At 36.6% G+C, this 27529-nt stretch overlaps 1 protein-coding gene across 2 annotated transcripts in view; it reads left to right on the top strand.

The window, feature by feature from the left end:
* LOC131038502 (magnesium transporter MRS2-I) overlaps positions 1–21420 on the top strand; it is a 54096-nt gene extending 32676 nt beyond the window's left edge. For both annotated transcript variants that reach the window (XM_057970950.2, XM_057970949.2), the window contains 4 exons: positions 19688–19732; positions 19847–19876; positions 20619–20738; positions 20878–21420. In XM_057970950.2, coding sequence (XP_057826933.1) covers positions 19688–19732; positions 19847–19876; positions 20619–20738; positions 20878–20964 — 282 coding nt within the window. In that variant the 3' untranslated portion in view covers positions 20965–21420. The remainder of the gene's footprint in view (positions 1–19687; positions 19733–19846; positions 19877–20618; positions 20739–20877) is intronic.
* The last annotated feature ends 6109 nt before the right edge of the window (positions 21421–27529 follow it).

Genomic DNA, 27529 nt, shown 5'->3' with positions numbered 1-27529 from the left:
ACCCCGACTTTTGTTTGGCCCTGTTAATATTTTTATTTTCACTACCTTCACTGCTGCTGCTCTGCCACTCATGAAACCTCAGGTTTTTAGCTTGCAAATGACAAACCAAAGGCCCGATTATTTTTAAATCTCAAGGCTGCCTGTTGCTGCAATATATTTTGCTGTTGTTTTTTCTTGTTTTAAATAAAAGAGATATTTTGAGGGTTTTGAAAGTATGGGAGCTTTGTGGGCTCCCCACCCCTCTTATTTTTTAATTTATAATTAGGTGATTTCCAGTTGAGACATCTCTAGATGCTTCCAGTTGGCTCCGAGGGATAGTGGATGGCCTGTAACAACCACCCTAGTTTTTTTTGCAACTTTTGATAATGAGAAGTAACAATACAAATTTTGAAATAAAGTCCATTTATTGTTATGAATGTTCTAAAGTTTGCAGGTTTGTGAACTATGGAAAAATGCAACAAGTCAAGTTTAGAATCTCCAACCTATGTGCGGAGATAAATTCAAGTTTAAAATCTGAGTAGTGATTGGAGTGAACAATTAATGCGGTTAGTGGATACAAATCTGAGCCATTCTTTTGTGTGGTGTCTATTTCCAGCCACTGATCTTAGCTATTTAAAGAAGCAAATGCATCCTTTAAGGATTCATTCAATCTACTCTCAAAAACCCTTGTTTACGTTGTTTTGAGAAATGTGTTTAAATCATGGATGCAAGACTTGCAGAGTATTCCGTGAGTTTTTAAGCAAAAAAACTTGCCGAGTTTTTTGTGGAAAGTTCTCCAAGTTTTTTCCAAAAACTCGCCGAGTTTTTGGAAAGTTTTTTCACAAAAACTCGGCTGCATAAAAAAAGAGCCCCAGATGCATGAAAAATTATATAATTATCTTTATAAAAAATATAAATGAAATATAACATTTAAGTATATCTTTAAGTTATATTTCATGTATATATTGGTGTTTGAGAGTGGTTTCAGATCTCTAAGAGTTATAATGCAAATTATAGGTTTTAGAAGATCTTATAAATTTTCATACTTGTCAAATTTCAGTAATCAGTTGGCTCCTATCAACATTCTCTCACTCTCTCTATCTCACTCATTTCAACTGCTTTGAATTCTAGACGTATCTCTCTCCCTATCACACATCCTCTACCCACTATTTCTATCACTGTCTATCTCACTCTCTCTTCTCTCCCCCAAGATCTAGACCTATCACTCTACTTCACTCTCTATCTCACCCTCAGACCCCTATGAGGGGTGCTACCCTCAACCTCATTTTGGCGAGGTGGAGGAGCCACAACGAACTTCTAGGATTAGACCCTCTAGTTCTACATCTCTCTCTGTCTCACCCTCAGACCCCTACGAGGGGTGCTATCCTCAACCTCATTTTGGTGAGGTGGAGGAGCCACAATGAACTTCTAGGACTAGACCCTCTAGTTCTACTTCTCTCCTAGTTTTGATGTAGTAATTATTTTTAGTTTTACAAAAAATAATTTGCTATTTTCATTTTGTTTTAGACTATCAGCCATCAGCATTTCACATGAAGATGCCATCTTGTACCCAATTTTTGCATTTAAATCAATCAAATGTAACTAGATTTATCTTGTTTCTTTTATGTACTCATTTATTGACTCATTGGATGCACCTCCTCATTGAATTTTGCAAAAAAATGCGTTTCTAATGATATTTAAGCAATTTTTTAAGTTGTCGAGTTTTTGCCCAATTTTTGCTGAGTTGCATTTTCGGGCCTTGTTTAGTTTTTGCCAAGTCCGAGTCATTCAACTATGGTTTAAACAATCAGATTCGAGGACAAAAACTCTAGGATTTGTAGAAGATCAAAGGATGAAATCCCTTTCACTTCAAATGATTGGAAGTCGAAACCCCTTTGGTTTTGTGTGACAATCTCATCCAGAGGTTGTGAATGTGCTTCATGGTTTTGCAGGTTCTAGCTGTTAAGTTTGTGTAATCTGTATTCAGTATTTGTAGTGGTTTAATATAGTATTTTCAGTTTATTATTGTTGCCGTGCATGCTTCTGTTTATGATTACTGTTGCAGCATATTTTGTTGTATTCCAGTCCTCATTGGAAAGAGGAAATAAATTTATAAATTCTGAGAATTCTTGTTACCTTTTATCATTGAAAAATTTGTGAGGAAATTCAAGTTCTATAAGTGCTGGTTTAAATCTATAAATCTGAAAGTTACTTGTCCATATAATCCATTGGGGTTATTACAAGAGTTGTGGGAATTGACATTGATATTGTTTGTTAGCTCAACAAAATCATGGATAGTAGACATTAGCGCATTTGTGTTGTAGTCCAAAAGTTGTGTTGGTGCCTAGAGTTGTTAGAAAGTGAATCTATTTGTTAGAACTTGCATAGGGAAAGAGTCTACAACAATTTTTTTAGTATATTGTAATAGCCATGTAATCATTTAATAGATGCAAAATCAATATTAAATGATGTAAATGACAAGAAAGAGAGAGAGTATCATATTGTTAATTACAAGGCTGGATTCTGAAGATGAAAACTGATACATATGAATATAGATAGAGATATACATATAAATATGTCTCTTGAAATGTATACAAATCAAGAGTGATAGTAAAAGTAAAAGTAAAAACTATCACAAGAGGGAAAGTAGGTATGGATAGAACTTGAGAATAATGTTTATCACAATATTTAAGATAGTATGTTATTAAGTTGTAGAGGATGAAGGCCGGAAAACAACAAGAGGATGAAGGTTAATATCACCTGGCTAAAAAAGACATTTGAAAGAATGCGTCTTAGCCTAGTGAGTAGGAGTTGCAATATATGTACGTAGAGATCCTCTAATTTAGAAACTTTAGCAATAAGCAAGGAAGCTTTGCCAATGAAAATCCTACAAATTTTTAGAGGAGAATGCCACAAAATAAAGAAATAGAATACATATTTCTCTATGTCAATGGTCTGAAGATCAATAGAAAGATCATGAAATGCTGTACATTTTGCAAGAGAAGCTGCGAATTGCAAGAAGATGTTGGAAGTTGCAAGGAGATGGAAGCTTTTTGCATCAATAATCATTCATGGATGGTGTGAGAGCCAAGACTGATTCAAACTCACATGCGTAAAATGCTAAACTTGGAAAGAGTATCACAAGGATTACCGTTGGAGGTGTACAGAATTAGGTTTGGTGTTGGTTATGAACAAAAAAATCAGAAACACCTCTATCTTGAGTGCCAAATGGAGCTTGTGTGATTGTATGGTCAGGGGACTCTAGTGCACCATGCAGATGTTAGCACCCTGGTGCTAATTTCCACAAGAAATAGGACACAAAAATACTAAATGGATAGAAGACACAGTGACATAATAATGTTGGCATTTGGTCTAGAAAAAAATACTACAAAATGGTCTAAAACATGAGAAACACAGGACATGTGATAAAATAGGTTCAATTTGTAATGTCGAAATCGCAGGGCATGCAGTTTTTGACATTATACTTTCTTGTTTGGAGGGGAAACTAGCCATGTAGCCCTTAAGCATCATTAAGATCGACACAGATCTTGAAGGCTGCTGATTTCTTATACCCATAATTTTGGCATTTTTGGTCCCAAATGAGTTTCCATGAATTTGTAGATCTGGTCCTAATCCTTTAGAAGTCAAATCACGGTCTCCATTTTATCCATGGAGAAAGACACCTTTTGAGGAGTTTTCTTCTTAAGTTAGCAATCATTTTCTTTGTTTTTGGGGAAGTGGAGCTTCATGATCCTTTGAGGATAGGAGTGGATGAAACGATAAAGTTCCTCTTTGCAGATTTGGCTAGGTTTGTAACACTTCGTGTGAAAATTTTGAGTTGAGATATCAAGGATAAGTGTGAGGACTACCCCTTGATTCAATCAGTCCTAAGCTGATTGAGGGAGAAGCATTTCTGTTGAAATGTGAGCAATGGGTATTGAAAAACAGCAGGTTTTGTCAAGGTTTATTGATTGGCCATACTCTACTTCTCATTGGGAGGGTTTGATAGAAATCTCATAAATCCTATCAACACTCATATTGTATGGATTAAATTTCTACCACCCAAACAATCAATCATGGAAACATCTCCCAGCATATCTAGATAGTACAACTTGAGACAAAACAATTTTCTTGAACTTGGAAGAAAACAAGCAACATACTATGTATACATTCCTCAGAAGAGGAAAGCATATCCATAAATCCAAAACAAGTTGGATACTATAGATCACTAATCACGTTGAAAACATCAGAAAGCCAAGTGTCGGCTCAAAACTGATCTAAATGTTTGAAAGAGCTTTCAAATTAATCTCTGCAACACCTTCAAGCTCAATCTGAAAAAAGTGGCTGAGCTGAGCAGGTCAACCATTCAAAACTGTGAAACAATCATCAAAATGCTTCAAGATGGTCTCAAGTTGCAAGCCTCTATGGAGCAGGTGGATCCTATTTTGAGGACATGCAGTCGCAGAATGAAGGAGAAGAGGGCACCTGTGGCCCATGACATGGAATTTGTGGAGAAACACCTTGAGTTCCTTAGGGACAAGTGATAGACTGCCGTGGCTTTGAATTTATTGTTATCTTTGGTTCCTCTCGTCTTGTTGACTCACTGGTGCTCTGTTACAGCATTGTATATACACTGTTGATACTGTTCTAGATCTCTTTCCTTGGGTTTTTTTTCTAATGTTTTGCTGTCATTTTGTTGTCTGGGTGTCAAAGGGTCAGGCCCTTTCAAAAACCCTTTTTAACATAATAAAAAAAACTTCCGCACCACATTTGATTTATCATTAAAAAGATCAGTGTAGACATGCATTTCTTTACAAAGAGGCAAGCACCTTCAAGAATTGTTGACTTGTTGAAACAAGCTATAATGCTGTAGACCACTAAACAAGTTAACAGTAGCTATATCAGTGTAGTAGTTTGATAAAGTGCTCAAATTAATCTTCATGACAACCCAAGTGTAAGAACTATTTGAAATATAAATGCATATAATTAATTACCTAGCATAGCAAACAAAGCTAGACGACTACTCTTAACTTGGAATCCTCAAATAGACCTAATTTTTGAATCAGTGGCATTCCTGAACATATGGAGAAATTAACAATGCATTCATGAAGAATAAGACATTTTTGTCTTGATTACTCGAGTTTTGCTATTAGGAAGCATAATTAATAAATAAATTATAAATATTATTGATCTACAATTCTGCTATTTAGTGCAAATTTTTCCAATGAGAATCATGATTTGATATTCTTATCTGATTTCCTATTTTAGAGTATCTAGCTAATGTACAATCATACCATGTCAAGTCAAAAATCAACTCAACACCCTCCATAATTAATCATTCTGATGATATGCTCTCCCTTTTGTTGTTATAACCTATTTTACCTGGGACACATCCCCTACCCTTTTGCAGGCATACCTGCACCAAGAAACCTCATAAACGTCCCCTTTTCAACCCCTAACCCTCATCTCTACTCATAAATGTCTTGGGAATGCTGCAGCAATTTGAGACTAAGTTACCAGTTCGGGTTCAGGCATGCAAACCCAGTTCGCAGGTTTGTGTAAAATGTTTTGCCCTTTGGGTTCACAGGTCGGGTTCGTTTGCACATCTATATATGTGTGTGTGTGTGCATATAATATGTGTTACACACACACACATATATATCATTATATATGTATGTAATATATATTATATGCAAAAATTTAAAGAAATATACAGAATTATAAAACTTAATACATTAAATAGTATGCTACTTCATCATTGATCAATGCGTGAGGAATTTCCATCGATAGAAGGGGTGCTTTTAGGGACATTTTAGGGTTTTTGGATGCAAAAAAAGGTTAAAACTGTCTGTTTTTATTATGTTTTGGCACTCAGCACCTTTGGATACGCCCTGGTTCGTACTTGGCGAACCTAAATGCCTGGGTATGTACCCAGGGCGTACCCAGGCAAACCCCTGGTGAACCCAGTTGGGTGTGTGGACCAAAACAAATGAACCTGGTAACATAGATTTGAGGATATTTGGCTGTCTCTAGGAGAGCCAGGGATGTCAACAATGCCCCTAACCATCCTAGGGATGGCCAGTCATCCCCACTCAAAAATAGCCAGAAATCTAAAGAACACTTGGAATAAATATATAATACAACAAAGAATGCTTAGGAATTTAGATTAGTAGGTCAAGATTGGTATTCAAGGGTTTTTTATATGCTATGAGGTGGCTTTAGAACATAAATTCTAGATGGATGCCAACGCTACATCTCTACTTTTTCATGAGATATTTGTAAAGGATATGTCATAAAGAGCTTGGAAGATTCCATGATCTCTCTAGTCAAGGGTATGCCCTAAAAATGGATTCGGACATTTCATTTGGATACATTTTAAATTGTGAATTGAAAGAATGCACTACTGATGCTATAGGGTCTAATTAGTTATTATTCTAGGCTGTAGTGGAAGCTCATAAACAATTTTGAATTTTGCTTATATTGGCCATACTATTATAGTATGATAGTAATTTTGAATACAATACAAAAGACCTAAAGGAAGGGTTACCATGCTCCAAACTTTATATTTCAAACTATAAAAGCAATGAAATCATGAAAAAATTGCATGTCTATGCTCCCCCAAGTTTCAAAGTGAAAGATGGTAAGGGATGAGGGGATGTGTGTTTGGTGTGGGAATTTTTTTGCCATTTTTTAGGGGACGATAGAGAGTTGCTACTAAAAAAGAAGAAAATTCTAAAAAATATAAAGAAATTTCAAATATTCATATGATAACATTGATAAAGCATTTATCATAGACATTATAGAATCCAATAAATTAACAAAATTTAAATTCTTTCATTGTCAACGTGCATATATACTATATAAGAATTGCAGCAAAATTCTCAAAGGCTGCAAAGTTTCAACTACAAAATGACAATAATATAAAAAATATATAGCTATCCCTAATCAACATTTGCATTTGGTGGGTTTGCATCAAAATTGGAGTTCGATTTTGAGTCACTAACACTATAAGAGGCCATCTCAAGCAATGGAACTTCAACCGATTCTTGTGCCTCCTTATAATTTATATAGCATCTTCGAGATCAACATCCCAACATGTGGTTGGACTTTGACGATACTCGAGGGTTTGTCAATTTTGTAGCCACAAGGCACTATTTACGGCCACCATTTTCTCTGATCATCTAGCGGTAAGGTTGCTTCTTTTCATTGATTGGATGAAGCTATATGTGGACCAATGCAAAGGAATTGGCAACCTGTGGTGAGTGGCGAGTGGCAAGTATCCTCAACTTTGGTGCATCCCTGCCATGACACATGGTTTGAGCTATAAGCTCTATCCATCCTCACCTCTGGTTTGTTGAAGTTTGGACCAAAAAGATTGACAAATGCAAGTCACTATGTGTGAAGTAAAGAAGATTTTTCATTATTAAATTTTTTTCAAAGGGCCTACATTATCCCATCTTACACCTCTTCTTCATCATGATTTTGAGGCACCATTCCAAGCATAGCTGCATACCATTTTGGATTTAGAGCATAGACTGCCATATGAAGTGGGGTGTTCATAGTGTTCGACTGTCACATCGTAATGGGCCTAAGATGCTCTTCATAAAATCCCAAAGTAAGATCCGTGATATAAATGGCTTGCTTCATCTGCTTAAGCATGCTATCAAAGGTCTCATGAAAATCTCTCCAAGGCTAGGAGAGTCTATATTAGCATTTTATGATTTGCACAATAGGCTCAATGAAGGAGCAAACATATTTGCAAATGCAAACAAGTTATAAAACTTAAAATTTCAAAAAAGATTAAGAATTTAAGACCCTAGTGATAGAGTGAATGCTGTTATAAAGAATTAAAATAATTTACTAGTTAGAAACATTAATAAATTAACTTTTAAAAAAATCAATAATGAAACCAACCATTTCTTACCTCATTGTGGAACATCAATCATCATTAGAAAATTTTTGTTCCACTTTTTTTCCTTTAGGTATGGTCAAATTAACCACCATTAATTGTAAAGCCTCATGGACCTCAACTATCCTCTCTAACAAAATGAGGTAGTTGACATATATCCATGAGCTCGAGGATTTTCTTTTTCGAAGAAATCCTAAACAAAGCAAGTGAAGTGTGAATGTTGCAAATGAACATTTGTAAATCTCTAGCCTTTAACACCATTGTCTTCACTCCTTCCTAGTGTCCTTCAATGCATTGTTTAATGCATGAACACAACATGGGATCCAATAGATGTGCTTGTAAGCATTCTCCATGATCAAGCTAACTAACCTATACACACAAGCTGAATTGGTCATCACTTTTATAACATTAGAGGCTCCAACCCATTTCTATGACATATTTCAAAATTTGAAATTAGAAGTTTGCATCCTTCCTCTTCCTTGAACAATAAATAGCTTTAAGAAAATAAGAGCCAATTGAACTTGTGACAATAATATTGATGAGCAGCCAATGTTGATATTGGTCCACACAATCAATGATGATGGAGCAACCATCCCTTATCCAAGTTTGTCTTATTTCTTTTTATTTATTTATTTAAGGGGTAAACGCTTTTGACTTGGAGCTATGAACCAGTGAGGCCACAAACGGGGGACCTCATCCCCACACTTCACTTGTTCAAATCCGCGAGCACAATGGCTCAACAAAGGCACAAGGCCTTGCGAGCACAAAGGCCAAGCAAGGATTTGAACCTTGGTGGCCGCTTCATCAACGAAGTGTTTTAACGGCAGCATTACATGTCCGAAGATAGTTTGTCTTATTTCTTTTATTAACACACTCAACTTAGAATATTTTCTACCAAAGAGGGTGATGCATAGTTTATGTTCTCTTGGTGGAATAGGTGAGGGACCCCATCAACTATCATAGCTTTGAACATTTGTTTAAAATAAGGAGAATGTACCACATGAAATGGTATGCTATGAGAATAAATAAACTTAGCAATAGAAGACTTGGTAAATTTTCTTTCCCTTGGTAGAAGTACTCCTCTTTGAATACCAACATTTAGGGTTCTTATAGGCAATGACACACTAGGATACATACTCTTAAATGGAATTCCCTTCTTTCTTCTCTTTGAATTCCAACATCTAGGGTTCTTATAGGCAATGACACACTAGGCTACATACTCTCCAATGGAATTCCCTTCTTTCTTGCTTCCCCCTCGATATGCAATCTAGTTACCTCAGCATTCTTAGCTGGAGCTATAGCCTCACAACCTTTTACGCCTTATCGACTTATTCACAAAAGATGAGAATAAATTCTAGTATATTTGTCCATATAGTCTTTTGATTCACAATGACAACCATACTTTATTCCCTGTTGATTTTTTCCCTCATCATTGTCTATTCGTGATGCAAATTGTAATATAGGTTTTTGGCTATGTTACTAGTTTGGTCCCTGTAGAATGAGGGTCCTGGTCTCGTTTGGTCTGGATTTGGCATGCTTGCAAGTCCAAGCAAGGTCTTGCTAAATGCTTGCAAGTCTCTCTTGGGTAAAATGAAGGCAAAAGCAATCATTTTTCATATTGTAAATGAAAACAAAAAATATTATCTTTTAATGTTGAATTTTTTTTTGCTTTCCACTGCACAAATAGGGTTGAAGATTAATCGTTCAATGTTTCAAGCTGGTTGTTTTGCTATTCCTACACATTTGCAAGAGCTCATTTCTTGTCAAGGAGATCTGAGAGGAAGATTTCTTCAAAAGAGATAGGCTTTTTGTAAATGTATTGTAATTTCCAATTTAATGGACAAGTTATATGCAGGATGGTGTATTTTAATTTTGATATTATGCCTATGACACTAATATTGCTATCTTTCTTTTATTGCAGGTAAGGAGGATGAACATGTATCGATTTCAATGTCAGCTCCTTTGATTGGAATGATGTATAAATAGTAGGATGGCCACGATCAAGTGGCACCTTGATGTCACTTGGTCGTGACCCTTACTAACATCAACCGATCCATAACTAATCGGTGCTATAAACATACCCGATAATGAATCAGTATCATTTAATGATAACAATGCTTATAAACATGCCTGATAATGAATCGGTATCATTGTTAATGGTAACAGTGCTTATGAACATATCCGATCATGAATCGGTATCATTTGCTAATTGTTACAGATATAAAACATACCCGATAATGAATCGGTATCAAAGCATATAATAATGGATTGATATAACGTAAACAATAACAATAGCTGTTAGCATTATATGCCATCGGGTTAATACCCCGATAGCATATTAATGCTGATATGAATCGACATTAATATGCTATCGGGTTAATAGCCCGATAGCATTTAGATTGACGCTTAACATAGTTAAGCAGGTCGTCAATCTAATCTATCATTATCCAATATCAATATCATCATTATGACCAATGTTATAGTCTGATAAACATAAAGCATGAATGAGTAAACTAATAACAAAATAGAGGAGATTAATGAGTTAGGAGAGTCTTATCTTGTAGAAGCTACTAATGCATTAACACTTTTTAAGTTTTTAAAAAAAAAAAATTTTTAACACATTTTTTTAACAAATGAACTCTTTTGTTTTGATTTGAAGTCTTTGTTTTATTTTCATTATTCTAGTTATGTATAACACATGCTAAATTTTAAAAAATGAATTAACTATTAAGTTTTATTTTATATATTTTTGTTTTCATTTGTTCAATTCTTTGAATGTGTTGTTTATTGAACTTGAATTAGCTATTACAATGGCAATTGGTTCTAGCTTCGTGAGATGACCTTGCTTCAAAACGGATCCAAACTCTCCCCCTTGGAAATATTTTCAAATGGTATAGCGGTTTCCAGTTATGTTTGGATTTGTGGTGAATTTAAAGTTAGATATTTGAGCTTACACATTCCTAAACCACAAGTCTTGACATATATTGAAGAGCAAGAAAATATAGATCAAGTAATAGGCGGTAAATCAAATCATCCTTTGCTAAAGAAAGAATCTCGAGGGATGAAGCCCCCTCCATTGCTTTCTCATTTTCAACCTATAGAGAGCCACCAATTTTTGTCCACACTTGAAGAACAACCTGTGGCCTATACACATAAGAGATCAAAGGGACAATTGGAAATGACATTTCATAACGATTCTCAAGAAATTGCTGATCAACACATAGTGAGATGCGTCGATTTGAAAATGGATTGGCATTTAATGTAGTTTACTCACCATTATTGGTATCAAATTTATGAAAGTAATTAATGACAGAAGGGTACAAGGGCCTAGGTTATGAGAAAGTGCATAGCACCTTATTGGAAAAAGAGTTGAAATCTGTGGAGAAGTCTTTCAAGCTCATAAGTGATTCGTGGGTTGAAATAGGAGTGTCCATTGTTGTTGATGGATGGAAAGATGCAAAGAATCGATCATTGATCAATGTTATTGTAATGTCCCCTTAAGGGGCAATGTTTTGAGAGTAGTGGATTGTGAAGGGGAGGTGATGGATTGTGTAATTATTTTCTAACATATTTTGTCAATCCATTGAGGAAATGGGCACTCAAATTGTTGTGCAAGTTATAATAGATGATGCCAAAAATTGTGAGTGGTTGGGTTATTGGCTAAGAAGTGTTATTCACACATTTTTGGACACTTGGTGCTGCCCACTTTCTCAATCTTATGCTACAAAAAAATTAGCACTAAAATTGATTGGATTAAATAGGTGTATGTTGAGGCCGAAGAGATCCAAATGTTTGTCACCAACCACCATATGTCACAAGGCATATTTAGAACATTCTTGAAATTGGAGCTATTGAAGATAAGTTAAATAATAAATATGTTTCACTTTAGTAAACTTTTTAATTTTAATTTTTGGATTTTTTTTAATTTTGATTTTTAAACAGATTACTAAGGTTCATATTGTCCCCAATACAATTCTGTTGAGATGACTTGTGAAGGTTCGTGAGGCACTTTCTAACATGATCATCAACCCAAATTGGTCCATATTGAGGCGATTTAGGAATACAAGGGCAGCAAATGATCCTAGATGACTTTTGATGGGATTGTGTGAGTATCTCCTTAGTTTCATTGAGCCCATATTGAGCATGATTCGTTTTATTGACATGGATAGGCTTTGTTTGGGTGAGATATATGATGGCATCGACTTGATGTTTTAGAAGATGAAAGTCTAAATAAATGTGAAAGAGTGAGATTCTGAAGAAAATTTCTTCAAACAACTACACAAAATCATTGAGGAGAGATGGAAGAAAATGGCTACTTGGCTCCATATTGCCTTTGCATAGAGTCCCAAATATTATAGTGCTGAGCTCCTGTCTTTGACAACTAGAGTTGTGCCTTTTAGGAATTTTGAAGTTATCCAAGGGTACAAGGCAACACTTTGCAGATGCTTCATTGATTGTGACATACAAGATGTAGTGAGGGTTGAGTTCAAGGATTTTGCATCCTCTAGTGACATCAGTCTTGATGCTCTTTGGGACAAGTATAAGGTTTGATGCTCATAGTTGGTGGTACTTTCACGAACAAACATTCACACACCTACAACTTCTTGCGATCAAAATTTTATCGCAAGTTTAATAATTTTTTTAATCTTCTAAGTTCTATATATATTTTAATTTTAAAAATTTGTAACTTCCAACTCTTATTTTGTCTTAATAAGTTGCTAGTTCATTTGCATCTGAGAGGAATTAGAGCACATACTCATTCATGCACATAGTTATGCATATACATATAGTACTTGAAAAACTAGTTTTGAAAAGATGTATGACAATATACCAGTATAAGAATTACATTTCAAATGAAACTATAGGAAATTTGAAATATTAAATCTAAATACCAAGATTTCTTCAATGCTAATTGCTAATTGCTAAATAAAATTTGACAAATGAAATTGTCAAATTGGAGATTTCTATTATATCGAAAAAGGAAAATATGAATATTTGATGCCATTGCAAAGTCTATAATAATAAAGATGATTACATGATTCATCATTACAATGAGTAGCCAAATACAAATACTAATAGCAATAGCATTACAAAAGAGACTAGAGTCAAAGACAAAATGACAAAACTCAAAATGTAGCTAATGGAGGCCTCTAATCATCTGCGAACTCCTCCTCACTAGAATTGCTGGACTCCTGAAGATCAAGATCCCTCAAGCTCACACCAACTAGCCCTGGCTCTGAAGTGGTAGGATCATCCTCATCAATCTGTGAAGGCTCCTCTGACTCTACATCCCATCGTGCCACTGGACTCTCCTTGTACATAAGTGTCTTGCGGTCCATGAGACACAAAGCACTGTGTACAGCCACAAGCTTCTCTGCTCTCTTAGAGGTAAGTTTGTTCCTCTTAAGAGAGTGGATGAAGCTATATGTAGACCAGTTCCTCTTAGCAGCTGAAGAACTGGAAACCTGGGATAGCAGATTGATGGCTAGAGTGGTGGTCAAAGATTTCGGGCCATGACAATTCCACCACAAAAGTGGGTCCTCCTGTGCCATAGTTTCTATATCCATCTTTGCCGCATCTGAATAACCTCTAAGAGTGGCAAGTCTTTCCCACTCAGTGCGAATTGTGCCGGCATCTCTGGAATCAAACATCTTCTCTACACCTAAAGAAACCTGCCTTCACCTCATCATCCTGAATCGGTATCACTCTACCCTGTCTAGCCTTGTACCACTTAGGATTCAAGGCAAAGGCAGCCATATGCGAAGGAGTGTTCAACTTGTCCCATCTACGCTGAATGATAGGCCAAATTTGCTCATTGTAGAATGCTAGAGAGGGGTCCTTCACTCGCACAACAACCCTCATCCGGTCAAGCATAGAGTCAATGCACTCATACACCTCTCCAAGGTTAGGTGCATCCCCATCCCCATATCTGATCACCTGGAATACTGGAGAAATGATGGAGACAATGTATTTCGCATCAGTCCAAAACACATCACTCTTCACTATCTCCTTCACCCTTCTCCCTTGCTCTGTCTTGGCCTTAGCCCACCGATTCCACTCATTAGTCATAACCATGAGTTGCAATGCCTCAATCATTCTCTCCAAGAGAATGAAATAGGATGCATATCTGGTCTCAACTGGTTTCAAGAACTCCTTCGCGATGGTCCTGAAGAATGCATGTGAAGTGTGGTGGTTGCAGATAAACATTTGCACATCTCTCGCATCGGTGACCACTCCTCTAATCCAGTCAATCTTCCCCATGTCCTTGAGTGCATTGTTCATGGCATGCGCACAACATGGGGTCCACCAAATGTGTCTATAGGCTGCCTCAATGAGTCTCCCTGCTGCTCTACACACATGGGCTGCATCTGTCACTACTTGGACCACATTTTGTGGCCCAACCTCCTCAGTAGCCTCTCTGAGGACCTGAAATTGGGAATCAACATCTTTACGATGCCCTGTATAATCAATTGCTCTAAGGAAGTATGGGCCCTCTACACATGTGACTATGATGTTGATGAGTGGATGATGGCTAATGTCCGTCCCATAGTTCCAGGACGAGTCCCGAGCCGAGTGACCCTAGCCGAGTCTCAAGGACTCATGACTCTCCAGGGCTCGCTCTAGGCAAAAATCACTAGAAATTGGTTTTTTTTGCCAAGTTGTCCCGAGTTTTTGCTAAGTCCTGTCGATTTTTTGCCGAGTCCTGAGTCGGGTTAGCGTTGTCGAGTTCGTGCCGAGTCTCGAGTCTTGTTTCTTTGGTCCGTCCACCCATCCATAACTATGCTGCACCCCAATGCCACACAACATGCCTTCATCTTCTCCATCAAAATATTTATCTTGGAATAGCATTTATCCAAGATCAAGGTCCTCATTTTCGTCTCCCCTGGTGGCACATAAGATGGTCCTCCCTTCGCCACCATAGCCATCATCTCCCTATAATAAGGAGACCGTGTAAAATGAAATGGAATGCCATTGGCAAAGAACTTGCCAATGGATTCATCTATCTCATCTCTTAGCTGCACAGTAAACATATCAGCAATGGGGTTACTCTGTGGTGTCTGCAACCTACGTTTCCCTGCTCTGGTGGCACTAGAAGTGGAAGTGGATGCAGATCCTGTTATTTTTAACACTTTCAGATTGATATAACTTAGAATTTAGACTTAGTTTCTAATTAGTTAGTTTAACTAAAAGAAAATGACAATATAGAAATGAACAAATTGAGAGCAAGACACAATTACCTTGGGAAAACCTCCTAGGAGGAAAAACCCAGCTAGAAAAGATCCTTAGATCTGATTATGGATTATAGTTATGTAATCATTACAACACTTATCTCTTGTATTTGCAGATTCAGATGTTGCTGTCCAGGAGGTGTCTTCAACATTCACATTCACTTGCTGTCATATGCAGAATAGATACTGCTACTCCCTTCTCCAGATTGTAGGTTTCTAAGAATTATGTTGTGTATGACCTTAAGTTGACAGTCCTTCAATTAGTAGTTCGCTGGATATGAATGGCTGGTAGACCTCCAATCAGTTTGATGTGCAACCTCCAATCAGTTTGCTGTGCATACCCTGAATGTTGCCAAGTACCCTAAGGTGAATTTCGCATCTTCAAATGGTGAATGAGGTTGCTGCTTGAAGTTGACTGAAGTTCGCACTATGTAGACATATGAAATTTTGCATAGGATGAGAGAGCTAATGATTGCTTGATTGAATAACAAATGAATCTTAATCTTTATTTATATGGAGCGAACCCCTTAACTAGGTCGGCTTCCCAAATAATTAATTCCCAAATAATTAATCTTTTAATTATTTCCTTTTAACTACCTTTGTTAATAGGGTCGGCCCTATTGGACAACACGTTGAATGTTTATTTGATGAAGCGTGGGGGATAGGGCCACGTTGGAGGGAAAAGGGGCCAGCCCCTTTTTGGGTGGATTCCAATGTTGCCCAAGGCAATATGAATCCGCCCTTCCCTAATTAATATCAACAGATCCAAACATCATTCCTCATGTCTGCGAAGCATGAGAAGTATGTGGCGGATTCTGGCTGTGTTGAAGGGCTGCCCTAGCAGACAAAGTAGTAGGCATTGAAATATTTGTGTCATATGGAACCCCCCAAAGCTTGTTAAACCCAATTCTGTACTGTATATTTTTAGCCTCCTCCAAAAACTTACAATGTCTCACACCTTTTCCTCTCCAAAAGAGAAAGTGTGCATTCACCCAACTAATGCTACCAGACCATTCAGTGTCACAAATGTTGCACTACCACTTCTTTGTTCCCCCACTTGAATGTGATGTGCCTTGTATTGATATACTTGAAGCAAATTGTTTGTGAGGAGACTTAGGATCAAAAGGACCCTAAGCATACGGTGCCAACAACTCTGAAGGGCAACCTGTACTAGCTGGTGCACTCGCCATAGAACTAGATTGGGCTCCAGGATCAGCCCCATGGTCACCCCCCTCATTTTCAGGTTCAAATTCTGAATCATTCTCACTATGAGAATGGATTTCCATCTCATCCTCACTCATGCCTTGGGAGCTCATTGTGAAATTGACACCGCATTTCACAAAAGAAAAATAAAATCAGCCTAGTTTAACAATTTGTTTTTTTTTTCCTATTCATCTCAAAATGAGATTTGATGTCGAATCTTGAGGGCGAAATGATGAATGACCCTCTAGATTCAACATCAAATCTTTCATCATTTTGCCCTCAAGATTCAACATCAAATCTCATTTTGAGATGAATAGAAAAAAAAATTAAAATTTAAAGCTAAACAAACAAAGAACCAAAAATGACATTGAAAATCAGAAAATAAAACCAAAAAAAACAAGAAAAACACTACCTTGTGCTTGAAAAATCTCTCCAAAATGCAGTAGAATCTTCTTCCTCCTCTTCTTCTTGCTTCTTCTCGCTCCTATCACACTTGCAATCACTTTTCTCACTCCTTCAATCAGTCTTCTACAAGTTTTTCCTCTTCAGCTTGCTGGAAAAAAAATCAGTCTTTGAAAATGAGAGTGAAATCAACAAAAAACATCATTTTGTGTTGTTTTGGGGGAAAGGGTGGGGCCCGCGTCCAATTAGGGTTACCCCTTAACCGCCCAAAATTTTTAAAGACTACATTTACGTGGGCGTGACAGGAGACGTCTGGGCGTCTCCCCGTCCCTTGAGAGACGTTTGCACATTTCTCGAGAGACGGGGAGACGTTTCCCCGTCCCCACGTCCCGAAGACATCCCTGTCTCCAAGACGTGCCCAAAAAGGGGGGGGGGGACCCCGTGGAATATTGATTATTTACCAATACATAGCAGCCATTACTAAGGGTCTGCATCAAATATTAAATTTGGAATCTCCACAGCATTAACATTTTCTATTGAAGAAACAAATTTGTCTCCATTGGAGACTTCACAAATTTGGCACAGATGTAGACTCTGTCATGGATCCGCCCCCCTTGAAGAACCAGGTTTTCATCTAGCTCTCCTATCAACTCCTAAAGGTTTCTGTCTCTAGAAATCATAAGGCGTCAATCAATTTCATAAGCATGCCCTTGCGACAACCCTATGACCTCCTTATAAAGTCCTCCAGGGGATATCTAGAAGATTAGGCTGATGGAGAACTTAATTTTGAAGTGACCTTATAATAATATTTTATTGTTATTTAATTAAGTTAATTAATATTAAGTTGTCGTTTGAACATTTATTTATTTTTGACAACTTAATAAAAATCAATTTAATTAATTTGTCACCTTAAAAATTGGGGACATCACAAATTTTATGTAATAAGGTTCTATAATGTATATGGTGAATGCCTTATCTATTATATCATATAAATATTTGAAATTTATTTTATTTTTAAAACTTCACAATTTTTTAATAGTTGTTCCTGCCGTCCCCCAAAAAATGGCCTCCCAAACAATCTGTCCTAGAAATGTGTCATCATGTCCCTATCCCATAAACTTGATATAGTAATAGGAATAGGAAAACATTGCAAGCAAAGTCAAGTGTACGATTTCCAAATCCATTAGTGAAGGAATCTCTTTTAAATTTCCTCACCGTCCCTGTTATATTTGTCAACTGTTTCTATGCAGTTTCTATGGAGCCGTGTCATGCTGCATAGTTAAAATGCTGTTATCCTTAAGCTGAATTTAACCGACTTCAATGAGCTTAGCTGATTTTGCTCTTTAGTTTCCTTCTTTTTTCCTTCTGCCTCACCTTTCCATTGCTCAACATTGATCAGATTCACAACTGAAGAATTAAAACAGTTTTGGCTCACCAACTGCTTAATTTTGGTAATAGGGTCATGCACTCTCCCTTCATCTGGACAATACCCGACATTTAATATTTTATTACCAATGTGGCCATTTTAACTCTCAGAGGGGAGAGCTTAGCTTCCAATTCAGAGGGTATAAAAGAGCCGAATAGGAAAACTTTTTGTGTGGAATGATGTAAGATGTAATTGTTACCTTTCTTTGTAGATATCTAAGAGGTATTCTAGTTAATCTGTGTGAAAATTTTGATGAAGCATAACACCCCATTCAGGACTAAATTACTCTTTCCATGTCATAAAGCTACAATGCTTTTGTGACAGTGGTCCATAGGCTTGCACTCATGGAATGGTTTTTGGGAACTCTGGCAAAAGACAGTCCAAAAGGAATAATTGCCTTTAAGACAACTACTTCTGGATTTCTTGACAGTAGCTTTGTGAGTTAGGATGTGTTTGTAGTAATCTCAACTAGAAATTGTGTTTTGCGCTTCAATTGTGCAGCATATAGATGCACTGGTAGGCTGTTGTCAAGATGGGAAGAATATAATCTGACTAGGTATGAGTAGAATTTATTTTTTGCAGATGATTCAATAAATATGATCATGGCCATGGTTATGATGAAAATAACACGTTGATTATGAAAGGATTTCAAATTTTCAAGAACATGCTATCTATAGTTGACTTTTCGAGAGGAACATAATGTAATTCTCCAGTTTATACATTTCTTGATTTTGTCAACAGACTTCATATTAATAGAAGGGTCTTTTACATAGGTTGTAGATTGAGGTTGTCTCATATAACCTCTCCATGGCCACCATTAGTGTTTAGGTATCCTGGCACTTTTCTTTGGTTATTAATGTGGCGTTTGTTTGAAACCTTGCCACCAATGGAAGTTTCTTTGTTCCTTTCACTGAAAAAGTTTGTCCTTTTGCGCCTGCTGATGTTGTGTACCTGGCTCCACTCTTTCTTTGTTGAAAGTTCCACCTTGGATGAAAATCTTGTATCTCTTTGGAATCTCCTTATGTAGAAAGGTTCAATTGGTTTTTTTTCATAATCAGTTATTTCTTCATCATTTTAATGCCCAATTTTACCATTTTGTTTTCTTTACTCTGTTCTAGTTTCCTTCGCTTCCATTATTTATTTCAATTTGTTCTTTCTCATTGATACATACCTTTTCTTTATAAAACCTTTCTTTTTCCTTAGTATTTGTGAAATATCTACAGTATTCAGTGTGTCCTGACTTTTTGGATGAAAGGCTCTATAGTGTTGAGAGTAGTGACTGGGTTGTAACAGTGAAGAGGAATGCAAGCAATGGAGAACTCCTACACCTGTGTGACTTGAAACTATGCAATGAGAAAACCTTAAAGATGGATACTGAAACCTATTTAATATTTCCTCAAGTTATTCCAGGATCCTAAGGAGAAGGCTTAATCAAGTACAATTGTATATCATTTATCAACATATTTGTATGCAAGGGCACATGTAATTATTTTATGTATTGTATATGACCTGAAAACTAAATGGCTCTGTCATTTGCAGCTCCGTGAGTATATAGATGACACAGAAGACTACATCAATATTCAGGTATTTATCTGATTTTGGGAATAATTTTCGTTGATAACCATAGATAAGTCATATTTACAAGCTATAGAGTTTAGAAGATGATAGTGACCAGTGCATTCTATTCTTGTTTTGCAGCTTGACAATCATCGTAATCAGCTCATCCAGGTAGTTCTCGAGATCTTGACAATACTATTTTGTTAATTTCATGTTGGCGCTATTGATCATACTTTCTTTTTGCTTCCCTGCTGAATAGTTCAAACTTCAAACTCAATAAGTGGGTTTTCCTTATCTTTAGTTGACATGCCTTCTTATTTTATCAGTCTTGTATTAATTATCATGTCAAGGCAACATTTGGATTTTAAATTTGAAGGATAAATACTTGTTCTCCAAGTTGTATGCATAACTATGGGCAACTTTAAATTATAGTCGATACAAGATTGGTAAAAGAAGGTTCTCTTTATCCCTTACATTTGATACTATTTTCTTGAAAATTTATTTCATATTTTCACATAATAATAAATTAATATTTGCATGTGTGTATTTTGATTTGATTTCTTCCATATTTTTGTTCTTTTCTTTTCTTTAAGTAAACATTAAATTTTCTTATTCTCTCTTTTGTTCGCATCATTACCTTCTGCTTAACACTGACAATTGCTGGCTAATTTTATGTTTTCCAATCGCTCAGTAAGATCATGTTTGTCATGAAATGTTTGAAGGATGAATTTTCCTAATGAGCAAATATCTCTAGATTTTACTAAAGACTAAATGATTGTGAGTGACACAGTTTAATGAAATACATGTAGTACTACTATATGAGGACTAGCTTATTGGCTACTTAAATTGTTTTGATTTTCATTTACAGAGAGAATTGTGCTCCTTTTTATTCTTTCTGAATTTTATTTTCCAGCTAGAATTGGTGCTAAGTTCAGCAACAGTTGTGGTTTCTATTTACTCGTTGGTGGCTGGAATTTTTGGAGTGAATATTCCATATCCATGGAACAACAATCATGGATATATGTTCAAATGGGTAAGGAGACCTGAAACTTTTTTGTCTTGAGCTTTTTTTTTTCAAAAGCCATTGCCACATTTATGGCCCGAGACAGCTTGTTTTATGTTAAATAACCATTAACCAATTGGTACTATGTTTGATATGCTTGTCCAAACAGGTGGTTCTTCTTACAGGGATTTTTTGTGCCGCAATGTTCTCATTGATAATGAGTTATGCTCGTTACAAAGGTTTAATTGGAACCTGATATGAGGCATATAAAAATTTGAAGAGGGGGTATATTGATTTTAAAAACACAGGCAAAGCCTGGGTGATTATTGGAATGGCTTGGCGTTGCCTTCTGTATCGTCCAACTGATAATGCCCAAAATCAAAATCAAAGATGTAGACCAAATAACAAAATTAAATGGCCAATATCCTTATAAACATGGATTAAGTTGTCCATATAGCATTCTTGGTCCACAATGAAGGATTAGCATTAGTTTACTGGTGATTGTTTTCGAAAGAATCAGAGAACAGCCCCTTATTCAAGTACCAATTGAGTTTCTCATAGCGGGAAAGGAATTTCAGCCGAATTATTTACATCTCTATTGGTTATTCTTTTCCATTGTTTTAATTCAAGATTTGCCCTTGATGGAGCATCATCTGCATTGATTCATGTATATGAGTTCATGTCTATTCTATAAATGATTTATTCGACATGATGCATCTTTGTTTTAGAGTTACGTAGAATGTGAGCTGGACTGAACCATATAATAACTACATGATAAGGGTAAGGAAAAATAGTTACCAATCAAAAGAGTGAAGTATGAAAATAAAATAGTTACCAATCAAAAGAGTGAAGTATGAAAATGGGGCTTGCTTGCTTACCAGTTTGTTGACCACTGATTGTGATGGTTCCAAATTGTAACCTTTATATCAAATTAAGTTATAAATATAATAAATCACCAGGTTTACATTTTCTAGAGAAGTAATTCAAGATGCATACAAAGGTGATGCCACAGTAAAACTATTGGGATTCTGTGATGACATTGCTAAAAAAATCGAGCTTATTTGAATATGATAGAGTTTTGTTTACAAGAGATTTGTAGAGTTGAACTCGATGCAGACTCAGCACATCCAAGTGGGAAGTAAATAACATGCAATGTGTGTGAGAATAATGTTCGTACTTCAGCTATTGTGATCTCACAAAGCCATAACAGGGGAGATAGTCAAGTTTGATTTAGATAAACATTTTTTTATAGACCTTGATATTTATATTGATTGAATTGGATAATTAAAAATGTGTAATGCTATCATTTATGAAGGTCACGTGCGGGAGCTTCCATTTTCATAATCAGCAAAGGGGAAGTCATGAAGTTTTTAGTTTTTTTTCCAATTGTGCCAAGAGACAAGCCTACCAATCACTGTAGGCACTTCGGGAATTAGAATGTAGAGTATGATGTCTTTTAGTTCTCTCCTTGATAATTAGTGTGTTTTTAATACAAGTATTTGTGGAAAGAAGCTGTCTTGTCTGCGTTGACATTTCTAGAGATTTTTTTCCATGCATATATTAACTTGCTTTTCACCTACAAAAAAAGGCATATTTTCATTTTTTTTGTGTTTCAAAGATTAATTGTATTCAGGGGCAAGCCTACAAATCTACTCGGCCAACTTTCAAATTATGACATTTTTTTAGATCTTTTTCTTCAAGATATGGTGTTTCCAACATAAGTATTTGTGTGTTGACATTTTGGAAGTTTTGTTTTCCATATATTTAAGAACTTGCATTTCACCTATAACTCCTAGTAATTAGTCCTTTAATTTGAGGTAAGTTGTTTGCACTAGTTATAATGAATACATATCCATATAATCAATGGACACTTGTACATTATGCCATCATTTTTTTATGCACATGTTTGCTTGCTTCATGACTATCTTTCAATGATTAGTGTTGTCACTTTATCGTTATTTTAATCCTTGTGCTTTTTTTTAGTCGGAACCTTTTTGTTTCACTCGCAAACTCATGCACATGCAGATTTTAAACATGTCCTTACTTTTAATCATTGATCCTTTTATTTTGCTAATGTGTTTCAATCCATTTCTTTTCTTTCTCTTTTTCTTTATTTATTTTTTATTTTATTTTATTTATTTTATTTTATTTTAATGGTAAATGGCAAAGCCATTGGATTATATTAATATTTATAATCATTTATATATATTGTTTGAACATAATTCAAAAAAATTGGGCCTGTAACCCTAGTTATCCAAATTCTTCCATTAGTGAAGAATTGTAAAGTTTTAAACTGAAAAAAACTGACATTCAGCCTTCAAAGTCTAGAACTGATTCCAATAGAGCAAAAAATTAGAGTCTAGATGTATCTACAAACATAAATAGAGACAAATTTTTAACAAAAATCATATCTGTATTGCTTGGAATTCAAGCAGCCCTAAACCAGAACCTTTGCCCGAGCACGACCCTTGCCTCTTGGACAGCCACGACCCTTGTTATGCATTGGATGATTTCCACGGCCACGACCCTTTACATTCACAGCTCTTCGACCATCAGCAACCCTCACATTCCATTCCAATATTGGAGGGATAAGGCTGTTTAGCCAGGCAAAGTCAAGGAATTCATCTTCTTTCTCTGCATTGTCCACTTCATCCCCCAAAAATCTCCATTTTAAAAACTTAGTTGCCATTGTCATATACACCCTATGACGCCCGAGAGCAGGGCTTTTTAAGCCCAATAAAAAGGGGTAATAGTTAATGGTCTCACCCGAGATCAAAAATAATATCAGGTCACCTGGGCGAGGCATTCTTGTGCCAATAATGGCATGATTAAGGACAATATCCAATCCCACAAAAACATTTTGGTCAAAAAGATTTGTGTTTAGAGCTTGCAATTTCTCCTTGGAATATTGGCAGTCTAGCAACAAATCTTGAGGATATATTGGAATTATTCTTAGGATACTCTACCTTGCTCAGAAAACCAGAGCCTAGGATTAGCTCAATCGCCAAAATGATTGAAAATTTAGAATTCCAAAGAAGCCTTTTGAGCCTTAGGTTGGAAATCTCATGGAAAGAGACTCGACGACAGTTGCAGGAGAGAGAGATGGGCGTAACCACCCCAAAACAGAAAATTGGCTCGGGATGCTTTCTAATAATGAAATCGAACAGGGCTTCCTCCATATTAAGGCTAACCCATGAAAGTCTTCTTTGCAATTTGAGCAGAAAACCTTCACCTTCAAGACGTACAAGCGCAAATGCAAGGACAAGACTTAGTTTTACTTTCTTTTAAAATTCTTCTGACATTCTTGTGCTTTTCCAGGGTCATTAATGCAAAGTGCCTAGAGTTGTTAAGCCCAGAGAAGAGGTGGCGAAAGGGATAGCTTCCAACATTATAGCATTAATTATTCGGGCTTTCAGAACGTTGCCAACACATCACCATTGGGCTCGGCCAGCGAATGCAATGCACTTTTCCACCTCCTTGAAGATTTGACGCATTTGTTGACCTCATTTGCATTTCTAAGCATGTCACCAAAAAAGAGAAAATTATTACTCATCTACTACTCCCCGATCAAGAAATGGTCATTTATGACGTGGCATGACTTGAAGATTGAAGGTTTCCAAAACAGCTGCCTTAGTGGAGGCCATAGTTATCTAGTCCTATTCAACATATAGTAGGATGAAGGGCCCACAAACTCAAAATCACAATTACTTATCAAACTTGCTTGGTGAGAGAAAAGAAGACTGTTGACAATTAAACGCATCTTTTCATTTGAATTCAAATGTGGCCCTACTAGGCAAAAACCCTAGATTTAGAACGACTATTTTAGAAATACAAATTGCCTAAATTTGACCACCCTCTTCTTGATTCCTTAGGGAATTGATGCTGAATTCAGGCGCCCACCAACTTAAGGAAGTACCAGTCGAAGCCAACTTGGACAAATCATGTGTGTACGTGTTTGGCTATCTGAATATGTGATTGCAGGTGTAGTTGTTAAAAGAAGGTAGCAGCGCTAGGATTCTTTCTAGAAGAGCTTGCAACTTTCAATCAGTAGAATGAGCCGTTTTAATTGCATTTATAACAATGGCAGAGTCCCCCTCAATTGCAAAATTTCTGATGTCACTGTTAGAACACTGACATGCCATAGAGAAGAGCTTTAAATTTTGCTACATTGTTTGTATCCGAAGGGATAGTTTCAACCATCTTTCCCACCACTTTTCCACTATGATCTCTGACTACACATCCAATACCAAAAGCTCCTGTATTACCTTTAGAAGCTCCACCAAAATTCAGTTTGAACCAACCATACTGGGGAGGAGCCTAAACTGCATTTGCTTTGTCGCCTGATTTCTTCCTCAAGAAGGGGGGAATTTCGATTCCATTCCATGAAAACCTCATTGTGACGTCCCATGATGTAAAGTTCTTGTCCAAGTTGGTTGAAAGGGCAAGTCTGTTATTAATGTTTTCAACAATGGCTGCTTCAAGAGAGGACAAGACTGAGTCAACACTCCTTGCTTTGCCATCAATTATTCCCCTGTTCCGCTCCTTCCATACCTCCCATACTAGAGAAGAGGGAGCAAACTTAAAATGCCATCTTTTGGTCTGATTGGCCAGCTTGAGAATAGGGAAACAATGTCATTTGGTAGAGCTGTTATCCAACCTAGCTTAGCACATAGCCACCTCTAATATTTTGTAGAAAAGGGACAAGCAAGGAGGAGATGGTCTACATATTCCTCACGTGCTTTATAGAGAATGCACCTAGAGGGGCCCTCAAAACCCATTTTCTTGAATCTCTCTGTCGTGAGGATCTTTTTCTTGACTGCCAGCCAAGCAAAAATACCAGTCTTAGGGATAGTTCTGTTATTCCAGAAAAAGCTTGTGAGGCATTTGTTGGTCTTCAGAATTCACTTGGTTTGCGAGAACATTATATCCTATTTTAACAAAGTATTGGCCAGATTTAGCAGCAGACCAAATCAAAGTGTCGATTCCATTTCTGAAAACCAAATGCCTTTCCTTAAGGAGGCCATAGAGAAGGTTTAGCTCATTTAAGGGAAGGGGAAGACCTTCCAATTTTTTCTAACCCCATCCCAGAAAGGAGTTATCCCTTGAAAATTCTACATAATCCTTGATATGAAGCCCCCAATGAAGTCTTAACCATTCCCTTGTTGTTGGAATTGTTATTGAGTTATCTATGCTAAAAAATCCACCCCAAGAATCCTCCCAGAAGAGACAAGATAAGCCATCTCAAACATCCCAAGAAACATAATCTGCTATAAGATACCTGCATTTGAGAATAAAATTCCAGGTCTGAGAACCTTTCGGGTGACTAGAAGCTCTCAAGAAGTTAATGGGGTCTCTTGCTACAACATATTTAGTAAGCATCATTCTTACCCATCTATTGCTTGGATCGGTAAGCATCTTCTAGGCTAGTTTTGCTCCTAAGGCCTTATTCTGAAACTGAAGACTATGAACTCCCAAGCCCCCTGAAGACTTAGGTTTACAAATTTTGTCCCATGCTATCAAAGCAATTTTGTGCCTTTCATTCGAGTTCTGCCAAAAAAAATTTCTCATCTTCTGAATGATGAAAGAATTCATGCCCTTTGAAAGGGCTCGAAGGGACATAAGGTAGATGGGGAGAGCAGAGAAGACAACTTGGAGCATAATCAATCTACTCGCCCAAGATAGCCATTTTCCTTTCCATGAATTGGCTTTCTTATCTAGTTTAAGCTTAAGGGGGTCCCAAAGTTTGGAGCTCCTCAAACCCTTATCTATTGGGATCCCAAGGTATATGCAAGGTAGAGATCCCTTTTTGCAATTAAAGATTTTTAAGATCCTGTTTTCCACAAATACTGGAGTAGAGAAGAAATAAATTTCTGATTTTGCCTTGTTAACCACCTAACCTGAAGCTTTCCCATACGACTCAAGTAGTTCTTAAAACTAGGCAACTTCCTTGGATCTTGTTGCGCCAAGTAGGAGGTTGTCATCAACAAATTGTTGATGCGCATCAACAAAATTTGTGGTTATCTTGATAACTTCCAAATTTTTGCCGGTATGCCTTGATTTTATTGCTCTTCCAAGAGCTTCTACCATAGTAATGAAGAGAAAATGAGAAAATGGGTCCCCTGGGCGAATACCCTTAGAGGATGAAAACAATCCCTCTGGTTTCCCATTAACAAGGATATAAAATCTTGGTGTGGATATGCATTCAAAGATCCAATTAATCCATTGTCTATTGAACCCGAAAGCTTGCATAATTTTACATAAAAAAATCAATCCACATTATCATAAGCCTTAAAAATGTCTAATTGCACTATCATACCTGGCTTCTTCGTGTTTTCGAGAGTATGAATTGTCTCTTGGGCCACAATAACCCCATTTAAGATTGAGCGACCCAGGACAAAGCCTGTTTGCTCCTCTGAAATAATAGATTTCACTAAAGGTTTCAACCTATTCGTCATCACTTTAGAAAGAATTTTGTAGATGGAATTGCAAAGGGAAATAGGTTTGAAGTCCTCTAATCTGAAAGCTTTTTCTTTCTTGGGAATAAGAACTATGAAGGTATTATCGATCTCTTTTAAAAGATTGCCCTATTTCCTAGAAAATTCTAATGCTTCCACTAAATCTGAACCAAGGATCTCCTAGCACTTTTTGAATAAACCTGTTGGAAAGCCATATGGGCCTAAAGCTATCAGAGGGGAGTTGATTTAGGACTATACTCATTGCTTCCAGAGAGAAACTCTGATTGAGAATTTTATTTTGATGCTCTGAGATCACTTTAGGAATGAAAGATAACAACTTCCTTTGCTCTATAAGATTTGAACCTT

This window comes from Cryptomeria japonica, chromosome 10 (genome assembly GCF_030272615.1).
Source record: "Cryptomeria japonica chromosome 10, Sugi_1.0, whole genome shotgun sequence".
Lineage (NCBI taxonomy): Eukaryota > Viridiplantae > Streptophyta > Pinopsida > Cupressales > Cupressaceae > Cryptomeria > Cryptomeria japonica.
Note: the sequence above shows the minus strand (reverse complement) of the source record. Positions and strands in the feature narration are given on the sequence as shown.